The following is a 12,846-nucleotide window of genomic DNA, read 5'->3' as shown; positions in this document are numbered from 1 at the left end:
GGTTCCTAAGGAAGGGGTTGGTTTAAAGGAAAAATGTTGGAAATATCTCCTTTCTAATATACATAAATTCTTTGTCCATTTTTTCTGTATATTTTGTCCTGCCAAAACCAAATAACTCATTGGTGTTTTTTGTTACCAAACTCCAGTAAGACTAAATATACTATACCATCCCTATACCATCATTCAGAAAATAAGTCCTATCACATGCGAGGTCTGTCACCCTGACAAGAAGAAAATCAGATCACTTCAATTACATCAGAAAGTGTAGGGAGACCACAAGCAAAGTGGGGACTTTGGGTGTGCACTTATATGTGCAAGCTGAATTCAGCCTCACACTTTGAAGCATACGCTGTGTGCTGCAGTGACCTGGAAAGAAGCAGAGGGGCCAGCTGTATTGCAACCCTGAATCTCTGTAACGGATAGCGCTGAGGGAGAACTCTTAGGAATCCACAAGCCTTTTACAATTAACAGTATTGCAGTAACAGTAAGGCTTACATGGAACTCCAGCTACCTTCTGGCACCTTATGGATAGAGCTCTGCAAGGCTGAAGGAACATTAGGAACACTGCACAACCCTGAAACTTTTTGGATTTAGTAGGATGATACATGCAATTTAGCCCTGAGCTTGCCTATATTGTTGTGCCTCTGACCAACTTTACCATTAAACAGGGCAGAAGTCCACTCGTGTGGATGGAAGAATGTGAACAGGCATTTAGGGTGTCAAAAACACTTCTGTATCATTTCATCACCAATCTTGTGTAGATCCAATTTTAAAGGAAGATTCTGGGTACAGGTGGATACTTAAGCTACAGCTAGTGTGGAAATGTATTGGCCTAAGGGAAGAAAATAAATCATTGTATTTCACTGTTTTTTTTTTTGCTTACATTCTGAACTGGAAAGCAGTGTAAATAAAAGTTATTTGCACCAGGGAGCGCTACGACTGCACCATCCTTGTATTTTTGGAGCAGAAACCCACTTCATTAACAGCCTCCCATCACAAGATAACTCTGTAAAATATAGTATTTCAGTTCATATTTACCAAAAACTGAGCGATAGTTGATGGCTGAAATTTGAGGCTGAACTTCCATGAACCACTGCAATTACTGACACAAGACAACTGTAAAAGTAAACCAGTGCAAACATGCAGTAAAACAGCTTTTCAGCACTTTGCATAATCAGTACATACACATATATATTACACTGACAGCTTTCTGTATGAGTAAGGACATGGATGGCCACTGGTGATAAATAATTACAATTTCAATGAAACATACAGCAGCTTGGTACATTTCATTCTGCTCTCCATGACAGATTTCAGATGCTGTATTTCAAAGTGAAGAATACACAAATGTAGTCAATGAAAGGACAAACCGTTATCAAAATCAAATTTAAAGAACATCAAAAACCTTTCAGCCCCACAAAAATGAGAATGGAATAGTAATACATCACGAACCTGTTACTGAAGGTTAAAGAAAACATTCCTTCAGCGTCTCTGCTAATGAACACAAAATTCAGTACCACAATCGGTACACATTTACATTCTAATGGGAAAAGGGCTTCATGAACCCACTGGCCAAAAAACTGGTCCAACACAAAATTCTTTGGTGTATCCGACTTATGGAGATGCCTGAAAAATTCTGCACTAAGATGCACAATTTCTCCTCTGCTACTCCAAATACAAATTTTCCAAGTTTCCCAAAACACTAAGTCCCTGGAATTTTCCAACCTTCACAATGTATACCTACAATCAAGTAAACCTATGTTGAAATGACATCACCACAAACCTGCATTATTTCAGCCTGAATAAACAGTTTGATGATTTGATTCCAGCAACCTTCACCATCCCAGCACTGTCCCGTGAGTTCGAGTCTCACTTCCTCCCCATTTCCCTGGCTCTCTCCGTGGCGGCCTCTACAGCACCCATGGCGGCAGCCCGCAGGCCCCCCAGCTCCAAGGCATGTAGCCCGTAGATGGTGGTGCCCCCCGGGGTGCAGACATCAGAGCGCAGCTGAGCTGGGTGTCTTCCTGAGTCCCGCAGCAACCGGCCGGCACCCTGCAGAGCGTGGGACACAAAGGGCATATTCGGTTTCACATACTCGTATACATGTGCAGTTCACGGCGCACACACACTAAATAATAAATAATATCCTCCACCATCCTCTACACTTTAGGTTCTTAACCTGCCCAAGGCCTTTCAGAATCTGATGAAAGGTAATAGAACAATAAATAATGTACATTTTCAAAGCGAATATTGTACTCAATTTACTGCTCCGAAACGCCATGAAATTCAAGTGGAACTGTGTCGATACCACAGTAATATTTTAATTTTGCTTTACATTTTTCATTTAGTTCAGTGTTTTTAAGTAAGAACTTAATTGAACCCCAGCTCAAGAACCTCTGTTCTAGAATGGACACACACACACACACACACACACACACCCGCCTCCTACCAGGATTGTCTGGGCTGCGATGCGCTGTGCCACAGCTGTAGGCATACCCATCTTCACTGCACCCTCTGCAAGTGCCTCTGCAAACAGGTAAACCTGAGGAAATCAGTCAGACAACTCAGGTGCAGCTTTGTTACACACTCTGCTTTTATTAATCCTTGTGTTACTCTGTTACTATTAGTTACTCAAGGTATAGTTAGGGTTCAAGACTGGTTATGGCCTACAAAACGGTTAAAAGATCTGTACCCCAATTCCTAAAGGACCAGACTGATCCGTGGACCTCAGCTAGAGCAGTATGCCCCTCTCATGAGATATCCAAACTAAAAAGTCCACAGGTTTTCAGTCTGTATCTAAGGCTCTTTGTCTTTTCCAAAATGAACTGATCTTTACCCAGACTTATATGTGCGTTACATAAAAGCGTCTCCTAAATGAAATATACTCACTCTCAGTAGAGGTTTTCCTCTGTTCCCAAAGCTTACAGTTTATTCACTAAGCCATTAATACAGCAGGATGTTGAGCAGAGCAGATCAGGCTACATGTGTTGCTCATTGAAATGGAAACAGCAGAGTCATTTCTGGGACTCGAATCACCTGTCATCTGGTCCTTAAACATTGAGCTGTGTGCTGCCCCGAGATTCTTGTGCCTCCACCCCGAAGTGAGGAACTCACAAAAGCCACACCGCTGCCACTCAGTCCGGTGTGGGTGTCGATCCAGACCTCTGGTCCCTCCTCCACGAGGCCACAGGGTGCCAGCAGGGCCTTCAAAACAGCCCCCTCCTGTGGTCCTGCCCTCGAGCCCAGAGAGAACAGCAGCGCCCCCTCTTGGACCATACAGGGCAGGTTGGGCATGAGACGCAGAACTACAGACTCAGGGGGAAGAAGCTGCTCAGACAGGGTTGGGGATGTGGGAGACAAACGGAGTCCTGATGTGACAGCAGCTTGCCTGTGGTGTGATGACATTTAATCATTCAGCCGCATCCAAGTAGCATATTCATTAACATCTGTTAATAATGACAGGATTCCAGGTTCAGAACCAAGACTGAGCTCTTCCTGCCCAAACACAAATCATCTGTACAGTTAAACACTGACCACTGGATGGAAATCAGACTAAAGCTGAAACAAGTGGAGGGAATGAAGTAGCAGGAGTTGAGGATTTACTCAGTTTAGGATATAACTGCTGAGGCACAGGGCTCATTTCAGCACATAGAAACACTGCTGACATCACAGCTCTATGCACTTCACCTACAGCTACCCACCTCTTCTAAGGTTGCTATGGTGACACCTGCTGCCACAGAAATGATGACGTGCTCTCGGGTAACACTGGGAGCGATCTCGGCAAGGACCCGAGGGATGAGGTGTGGCTTTACTGCCAGAAAGACCAGACGGGATGCGGTGACCACCTCTGTGTTGGAGTGAGTGACGGCCACACCCAGCTCCTGAAACCAAGGAGGAAAGAGTGTCGACCATAAGCTCATAATGCAACCGGACATACAGTAGGTGGCGACAAACAAAATTTCTACGTATTCCTTATTGCACAGGATATTTTCAATGTAGGGGGGCGCGGTGGCGCAGTGGGTTAGACCGGGTCCTGCTCTCTGGTGGGTCTGGGGTTCGAATCCTGCTTGGGGTGCCTTGCGACGGACCGGTGTCCCATCCTGGGTGTGTCCCCTCCCCCTCCAGCCTTACGCCCTGTGTTACCGGGTTAGGCTCCGGTTCCCCGCGACCCCGTATGGGACTAGCGGTTCAGAAAATGTGTGTGTGTATTTTCAATGTGTTTCGGCAGGTCTTCCACAAACAGCTGGTGGGATGGAATCGACGTGAAGAATATTTGTTGACACTGCCGCACACAAAGAGATGTGATCTGAACGCGATGCATCCATTAGGGCGGCCTGAGATAATTTGAATGCCAGGGGCGGTGGAGAAGATGCACTACCTGGAATCGTCCCAGATTGTTGGAGGACGGCGCGCTCACCATCACCTTCCTGGGCTGGACTTCACCTACAACATGTTAAACATATGAGTGTCGCATACAGTCCAAAAAAAGAAAAAAATTAACCGCCTAAATTAAAACCCAACAAGAAATATGTCACTGAAGAAGAAGGAAGGTAAGTGACAATGTGACGGCTACATCTCCGGCACGAATCTGAGCCCAGTGGCCCTCAGCCCACAGTGAGATGAAGCGATTCACCCAAAGGTGGGTTCACAGGGGGTCTATGTGGGATCCATGGAGTCCATGTGATGGAGCGATTCACCTCAACATGGGCTGAGAGTGCTTTGCTTGTGAGGAATCTACAGGGCATTTCGAGACAAGGACCTTCACCTGAGCACAGGATCCCCTTGGTGATCCCAAAGGCCATGTTTCCTGCACCGATGAATCCAATGTTCAGGTCTGGTTTCTCCATCCTCTGCTCAACGGCTGCCTTCTGTCTGCACGTGTATAATATTATCAGTCCACATCCACTCATCACACATCATCACTCACTGTCATCACTGTCATCATCATATCCCTCCATCGTGTGGGCATACTACACCTCCGTGCCTGGCACCAGGTAGGTACAGGCACAAGCCCAGTGCAGTGCAGTGACACTAGACTAGTAGGTGCTTATCAGTCTACCCGTACAACAACACATTTTGGATGATTATAATTAATACCTGTCCTGAGTGTGACACACACAGGCTGTGTGTTTTTACATGCAACAAAAAATGTGAAACGCTCGCTCGCGTGGAGACTGGAAGCACTCACTATCAGTTCGTAAATATTCCCCAAAAAAAAAAGGTTATCCCGTCCTGTTTGTCAGACGCTAGTATACGTGAAATTTAAAAAGACATTCAAATTTTCTTTTGCACACGGTCTCTAGACACACGTGGGCTTAAGTTAAGATGGACGACTGTGCGCTAACTCTGAGTTATTTGACTGGAACCACAGAAACGGACAACTGAACCGTTTCCCTGCGTTTGTCGAATTACGCGACAAAATAAAAGAACCTCTGTGGAAACTTCACTCTTTGGGACAATAAACTCTTTTTAAATCATATCTTGCGTCATGACAGGACAAGGGCCCCAAATTCTGTGCATGTTTACGTCTGTTTCTATGTATAGTACTGTGTTTGTCTGCATCATGTACGTACGAGTAGATAATATAACTGATTATATTGCCAATTATATTCTCCTGATTTTCTCAAGTCCTCTAACGGAATCCAGATTGCTACTATTAGATCATTTCAAAAGAGATATGTGTCCAACTGAATGATTTACAGTCGCGTTGTAAACGATGCATTTCCTGCTGGCGGTGAAAATTTTCTCTAGTAGTCTGACTAATAATAACAATAACAATAATAACAATAATAATTTTGTAATTCCAGAAGCAAAAATCATTCATTGATTGAAGTGAACGCATATGCCAAGTGCTAATTTTATTTTGAAAGTTAAATGTTCGCTGTGGTTAAAACTGCTACTATTTGATGTTGATATAAATCTTATAATTATTTATATGCACTTTATTGTCTGTCTTTCTTGCACGTCCTGAGTAAAACGTCCTTTACTCCCGCCTCGGTATATGCGGGCGGACGCCGCGAGCACCTGACCGCGCGACGAATGGGGGCGTGGTCTCCACCATTTCCCCACCCCCCCACCACCACCTGCCGAAACAGAAACCTCTCACCTGATTGGCTGCTTCCGTGGCATTTAAAAAGTCCCTTAATTGGAAGTTAAATGGTATAGCTGAGCTTGGAGAACATTCTGGAAATACAGCTGGTTTCATACACTGAGGTGGGTGTCCAAGTGCTTGTTCACACATTGACATTCATGCACATGCCTGCAGGGTGACTCTAGTTTGCATATTTCCTCACTTGCTTGGACCTTTCACCTTGACTGCTGGTCCTCCACTTTGATGAAGGGCTTCCAGGGAAGCTGAACTGGATGGTCCTGAAGACCCCCATGCTATTAGTGTTCCTACAGGAAAGGCACTTGTATTATAGGAAAAGTAAATGTCTTAATATTAATTTTCAGTGTTACTTAGGGTGCCACTTGCCAGCATGGAGTTACAGTAGTACCGAGCATTCCAGTGGGAGTTGGTTCTACTGCAAATAGTGCAATACTAAATCAGTGTAATTCTACTACCGGTGCACTGAGATGTGTCATCAGTCCATTATAACCACTTTTTAATATCCACATTTGTTCTGCTTTGATCTGCAATGTGCGAAAGCCTGGACAAAGTGGGTGCCAGTTACAGCTCTTGTGCATGTGGTGTGTGTGGTTTTTTTTTTTTTTTTCTCCCCATGTTTACTGTTGGGGAAAACTGCAGTAATGTTGGGTTCTGAGTTTAGGGGTGGGAAAATCTTGAGGGCCCCTGGAGTCACTTTCTTATTCACTGCACACCTGCTGCCTACCTTACATCTTGTCTTGCATGAACTGATCTCCCCCTCTTTAAAATGTTTCTCTTAAATTTATACAAATACATCACCATTATAGAGATTACAGGCTGGTTTATTGTATTCACCTGTATTTACATTGGCCCTCAGACCTGCAGCTCTTCAGTTTTCTCACAGTTCCTAAAGTGCTGTGAAGAGATTGTGCTTCCAGAATATTTGGGACTGTTCCATCCTCACACACTCTTCCCCTGCTGCTAGATGTGTTGCTCATACCCAAGCGAAGCAGTGGTATGGATACTGGTCCTGATCCTACTGACCTCTCAGTGGGGGCTGGTTGGTGCTTTCTTTGGGTGGATGAGGATGGCCGTAGCCCCAACCGCTCCCACTGCTGCTCCCCCTGTCGTCGCATCGCCCCGCTCAGATGGAGGCGCTGTTCCTCAGTTCGAGATGAGCCTGACAGATGACAAGTTCCTGGCAGAAGCCAAACTGATGGAGCTCAGTCCCCTTGACAGCTGCCACTACCGGGTGGGTTTGCATGGAAGTTTCCTGGTCAGTGAGGGTCTCAATGGCTCTGGTTGTAAGAACACCTTTAACCTGTGTGCTCCTCTTTGGGTCCCTGTGCTGTCATCTTGGTGCTGTCCACAATGGTATATTTTCATTCAGGTTGTCCTGCTTTGCTGCCTTTAAGCCCAGACCAAGTTCTTAAACCATCTCAGACAAACTTTTATGGCTGGTGGCTTTGTCTGAAGTTACCCTTTTTTATTTTTTTTTTCTTTCCTCCCAAGGGTGGCTCAATGAGCTAAAACTATGCAAATGTATCTTCAGAAGTTATAAAGCAAGGGGCATCCTTCTTAATTTGAGTGAATAATTTGGTGTCTCATTGCTTGGAACAACGAACTCTTGTCGAGCAGTTTCTTGGCTCCGCTTGTCGGTCGACACAAATGGGTGACAAACACGAGCTGAACCTTCTAGAATGAGGCCCTGAGGGCAAAGACTTCCCCTCTGCCCAAATGATGACAAACAGTTTATAATCTGTTTGGAGAACCTTCCTAGCTGCCAGAGAAATGTTGCAGTTGTTTTTGCATCACTTCTTGGGGAGGGAAGTTCTCTAAAACTCCTGCACTCTTTGACCTGTTGGAATTTTCCATTTCAATTATTTCTTGCAATTCAAAATGACAAGCGGCAGAAACACTCTTACATGATCTTCCCTAGATGTTCTGCGGATACTACTGGCAGACAACTTGGTGGACTGTCATTCTCACTTTTACCTTATTACTGGGCAACAAACTGAGAATGTCCTAAATGATCATGAGGGATAAGAACTTTCCTGTTTAGTTCTCATATGCAATCGCATTAAATCAGAATTTGTTCTCATGGTGTTTCATTGAGGTGAACTCAGTCCATGCATCTCCCCCTCCTCCACCACCAGGTCATTGGTCAGCTCAAGACCACCTGCTCCAGCCTCTCCGAAGAGCAGCTTGCCAAGCTGGGCGTGCTCTTGTTCAACTGCCAGGCTGAGGTGGAGGGACGGCGGACTTACCCCTGCACCGAGGAAATGGTACTGCCCTGGGGGTTGGGGGGAGTCAGTCAACCCCTGCTTGGCTCCAGGTTCAGATATCCAGATATTTAAGCTTTTTTGGTTTCAAATTACTTAAATGTTGTGTGTTGTTTAAGTTGACCTAACTTAACATTCCTTCAGTCATTGTCCTGCTAGATGTAGCTTAACTTCCTGAAAATTCTGTTGGGGAAAAAAAAAGTTGAATGCAAGTCACTCTTTCACAGCTCATGTGCAGTATTGCATTCTGGGTATTAATGCACTCTTTGCATGGTAACACTGCAGTGGAGTTGTCCCATCCAGGATGTACCTGGTTTTGCACCCCATGTTTGAGATCACCATGGGCATGCACTAGTCAAACGGTTATTGATGATCGACAGATGGGAACATTTCAACTTTTACTGCAACAAACAGTACTGTTAAATGTTTTCACCCTTGCCCCCCCAGGCCCTGAAGGAGTGCACAGCAGACATGGATCCCGACACGTGGAATGCCTACCACATCGTGAGCAACCGAGCACGCTCCGTCTGCTACGCCACCCGCCAGCAGCACTTCCGCAGGAGGGCAGAGACCACTGTTAATGCCCTCATTGCCACGGCAACCAGCCAACTGGATGCCATGAAGGATCTCAAGGTGATCGTGAGGTCATCCTATAACTCCTTGTCCTCTTTTCTGATTTAGCATTGCTGTTAAAGACAAATTTGTGGGTTACTAGTTGAGCTTCTATGTGTCACTGCTATGGTACCCTTGAGTGAGGTACTTTACCTGAATTGATCCGTTAAATATTAACTGATGGGTAAAATGCTGTAAGTAACTTCTGATAAATATCACTCACTGAGCAACACTGATGGATGCCCAAGGCTATAGGATGTACTCAAGTTTTGTCTCCAGCAGTAGACATTGACCCTGTTGGGTCCATGTGTCCAGGTGGGCCAGCAGGAGCTGAAGGAGTTGACAGCAGCCTCTCTGGAGAAGTTGGTGCAGGGGCACAGTGCCCTGCAGGAACAGCAAGGGGCTCTGCAGGAGGGACAGAACCAGCTGGAAACCTCCATTACCTCCAACCTGCAACAGCTGGGTCAAGAGAAGGCGCTCATAGCTGCAGGGCAGGAGCTGGTGGCAAGGCTCATTCAGGGGATCACGCAGAGGATGGGTGAGTGTGGACTCACAAGAGTTCATCTGTAGTCTGGTGATGACTTGGCTTGTCCCCATTAGTTTGTCACCTTGTTCCGGTTAACAGAAAATGTCAGCGAGCAGCTGAAAGGTCAGGGCTCAGACCTCCACGATGGACACAAAGCTATTCTGGAGGATTTGGCTGAGGTCAGAGGTCAAGCCCAGGACATATACAGCAAGATGGGTACATTAAAAACAAGCTTGTACTATATGAATGTTATGGTTTAGCTTCTTAGAGATAGTGTTTCCTCTTGCATTTTAATGAGTGTTACAAGATAAAAAATTTTCTAAGTTAGACAGGTTGAAGTGTATTGATCCTTACAACCCTATCGCCATCACCCTTCCAGAGGATAACCTGTCGGGCTTCCTGAAGTACCAGAACCGCACTGCCCGGTTCTACGCAGAGCTGATGGGGCAGCTGGAGCGGATGAACGGCACTCTGGGCTTCATGCTGCAGTACCTGGACAGCATGCAAACCCGACTAGAAGAGCGCTTCAATCTCCTCCAGAGCTACCTGAGCTGGGCAGGTACACAGTGATGCCACCCAGGGCTACTTGTGTATACTAGCACGTTGTATTACAACCATTTGGCGTTCAGAAACGAACGTTGCCCAGTACGAGTTGCGTTTCATGAAATTTCTGTTGCAGAGTGGAAATGACCTGCATTTCCTCTGGTCACCTTTAGCCTGCAGCAAAACACACGTGAGAAGAACAAAGAATTTTTGGTGTTTGGAAGGTGGCTCCATGATTTCATTCAGCATATTTTTTTTTTTTTTTTTTTTTTTTTTCTCCCCCCCCCTATTAAAGCTCTGTCTGAGTTTAATTTCATTATAACGCTGATGTTTTTAATGTAACTGAAGCTGTGAATACATAAGGGTCTAAGATGTATTAAGACTTATTGACTGAACGAACAATTCGAGTTAGACTTCCGGTCCCACTTGTTTGTAGGTTGAGGTACAAGTGTACCTAGGAGGAAGGCTGCCACTAGAAACAATTAAGGTTGACTTTCTGCTTTACGTGGTATGGGTCTCTTGTGTTTCTGTGGTTCCAGGCCTAAGTCTGTCAGCTTTATGGGTGTGTGTGGTCCATGCTGGGTACTTCCTCCTGGCAGCATTGCTGCTCTCCTTTCTGCACTGCCCCTGCTTCACCCGTGCCACCTTGCTGGTCACCGTGCCTCTCAACGCAGCAGCAGAGCTCAATGACCAACCTTCGCTGGACCTTGTGGGACTCGGCCTGCTTCTCGTCTCGATCACACTGGGTAGGGAATGGACTCAGAATGGTGTGTAACACTGGAATATTTTTTTTTTGGTGTGTGTGTGTGTGTGTGTGTGTGTGTGTGTGTGTGTGTGTGTGTGTGTGTGTGTGTGTGTGTGTGTGTGTGTGTGTGTGTGTGTGTGCGCGCGCGCGCGCACAAGCAGCTTTGCATGTGAACAATGTAATGAACTGACAATGAAAGATGACAAATTAGCTTCAAAGGACATGACTGACTTTATTTGGGTTATATGGCTCTGAAGGTTTGTGTGTGTTTTATTTTTAAAATACTGAGAGTATATAGTATTATCTTAGTATGTACATGCAACTGTGTATAAACTTTTTTTTCTGTGTCTCACTGCCCAGGTCGCTGGCTCCTGCTTCGGCTGCTCCAGGATGTTCCCAAACTCAAATTTAAGAGTCCTGGCTCGAGCCCCAGCCGTCCATGTCTGATGCATTCCACCCCCCAGCGGTGAGCGTGAGCCTCATACCTGTCACTTCAGCTCCTCATTAGACATTTGGGTTTTGATCCTATCCTGTCATGGTGTCCAGTATATTCTGGCAGCAGCTTTCAAAGATAAGCTATTGTACTAAAGGTGGGTGCAAACCCTGCAGATCTTCATCTTCAACCCAAGCTTTCCATGTGCTAGACTAAGCATTTCTATTCGTTTTGCTTTTTCTATGTCCTGCCCCCATACTTGCATGATTAATTTTTCCAAAAGCTTCTCATCTTTTATTCTAAGGTCTATGGAGAGCATTCCTTCAGAAGGGTGCTAAATTAAAATGTGCTAAACTGAATCCTCATGTCTATTTTCTCCTTCCAGGAATGCCTTCCCTGAAACCATGGGGCTCGAACCCCTAGGCCTGATGGATCACAACAGCTTTAACTTCCGTGAGAATTGCACGCAACTCCCATCATAATAGATGCCAGCCAGGGCCCTAAACCTAAACCCCTTCATCTTTAGATGAAACTGGATTCTTCCACATGCTCAACTATCCTAGACAGTGCTGATATGCGCTTATTTATGGTTCCCCTGTAATTGAGCTAATGCACTTATGGAGATTAATGGTACTGTAGGCCATGCGGTGCTTTGTCTGCAGTTGCGCACCCATCACAGTCTGTAGGCTGCTCTGGAAGTGTTACGGAGTACAGGGGTGTTGGTTTGACACCTCATGTTGGCCTCCTATGATGCACTAGGGAAGAATTAGGCCATACAGTTGAACTGACAGCTTTAGGAGTCTAGATGTCTTTTGGAAAGATGCATTCATTTCTGTACAGATGACCCCTGTGAGGCAGTGACATCACCTTCACACCTACCAGACTTGGGTCCCCCAAGCTACTCAACTCCTAGAGCCAAGAGCATCCCTGGTGTCCGAAGGGTAGGTCCAAAATTCACGCCCCTCAAGTGGCACTGGCCTGCAGCACACTCATGGGGACAGTACTGTTCCAATTGGCAGGTGGTGCTGGAAGGGCTGTCTCAGAGGCATGTTGCAGCCATGTTGGATGCCATGGGCGAGTCACCTGGGACCAGTCCCAACCAGTCCCTCGCCAGCAACAGGTGATTAAGTCCTGCAGCTCGACACTTGTTTACGTTCACCTTTTGGCAATAGAAAGGGGTAAGAGGAAACACCTGGTGTCTGTCTCTACCTCCTTCCTAGTTCAGCTACAGGAAAACGACCCTGTCAAGGCATCACCAAGACGGGACACTTGTGCAGGAAGAAGGCGGTACTGGGCCAGGACTACTGCAGGATCCACGAGGGTGGACACACGTCTTTCAACCCTCAGTGACTCTTCATCCCTCCTACCAGTGCGGTCATCCTGAACAGGTTGCTGAAGGGTCTCGTGCAGGTAGCAGCACATGGGCTTCACCTTCACAGGTGAAGTCGTGTGAAATATTTTAAACCAACTTTTCCTGAGGAAAATAACCCTGGTTTAGATTCCCTCAGGCCAGATTTTTAAATTTTGGTGGTTTTTATAATAAAACTTTATTTTCCATTTCCTTTGTCTTCAACTTGGTGTAAATAACATGATTAGGTAATTTACAGTCTGGGGGGA

At 45.7% G+C, this 12,846-nt stretch overlaps 2 protein-coding genes across 6 annotated transcripts; one reads left to right on the top strand and one right to left on the bottom strand.

Annotated features, from left to right (window-relative positions):
- Nucleotides 1-1,068: 1,068 nt before the first annotated feature.
- On the bottom strand, nt 1,069-5,727 carry pycr3 (pyrroline-5-carboxylate reductase 3). Of its 4 annotated transcripts, none has more exons than XM_018749197.2 (7): nt 5,098-5,727; nt 4,766-4,872; nt 4,379-4,443; nt 3,702-3,881; nt 3,115-3,327; nt 2,450-2,542; nt 1,069-2,052 (listed from the first exon to the last, which is right to left on the bottom strand). In XM_018749197.2, exons 2-7 carry the CDS (start codon nt 4,845-4,847, stop codon nt 1,870-1,872), a joined length of 816 nt encoding a protein of 271 aa, XP_018604713.1. In that variant the 5' UTR covers nt 4,848-4,872; nt 5,098-5,727; the 3' UTR covers nt 1,069-1,869. The 4 variants fall into 4 exon arrangements, with proteins under 4 accessions (XP_018604713.1, XP_018604712.1, XP_018604711.1 ...); XM_018749196.2 differs by having other exon boundaries at nt 5,189-5,727; XM_018749195.2 differs by lacking the exon at nt 5,098-5,727 and having other exon boundaries at nt 4,766-5,068.
- Nucleotides 5,728-5,902: 175 nt separating this feature from the next.
- On the top strand, nt 5,903-12,761 carry bmb (brambleberry). 2 transcript variants are annotated; one of them, XM_018749201.2, is made up of 13 exons: nt 5,903-6,213; nt 7,074-7,340; nt 8,245-8,373; nt 8,818-9,003; nt 9,298-9,520; nt 9,608-9,724; nt 9,888-10,067; nt 10,591-10,797; nt 11,157-11,262; nt 11,615-11,682; nt 12,070-12,170; nt 12,249-12,349; nt 12,455-12,761. In XM_018749201.2, exons 2-13 carry the CDS (start codon nt 7,074-7,076, stop codon nt 12,690-12,692), a joined length of 1,923 nt encoding a protein of 640 aa, XP_018604717.1. In that variant the 5' UTR covers nt 5,903-6,213; the 3' UTR covers nt 12,693-12,761. The 2 variants fall into 2 exon arrangements, with proteins under 2 accessions (XP_018604717.1, XP_018604718.1); XM_018749202.2 differs by having other exon boundaries at nt 12,450-12,757.
- The last annotated feature ends 85 nt before the right edge of the window (nt 12,762-12,846 follow it).

The sequence above is a fragment of the Scleropages formosus genome, chromosome 9, assembly GCF_900964775.1.
Source record: "Scleropages formosus chromosome 9, fSclFor1.1, whole genome shotgun sequence".
NCBI lineage: Eukaryota > Metazoa > Chordata > Actinopteri > Osteoglossiformes > Osteoglossidae > Scleropages > Scleropages formosus.
This window is presented reverse-complemented; position numbering and strand designations above follow the sequence as displayed.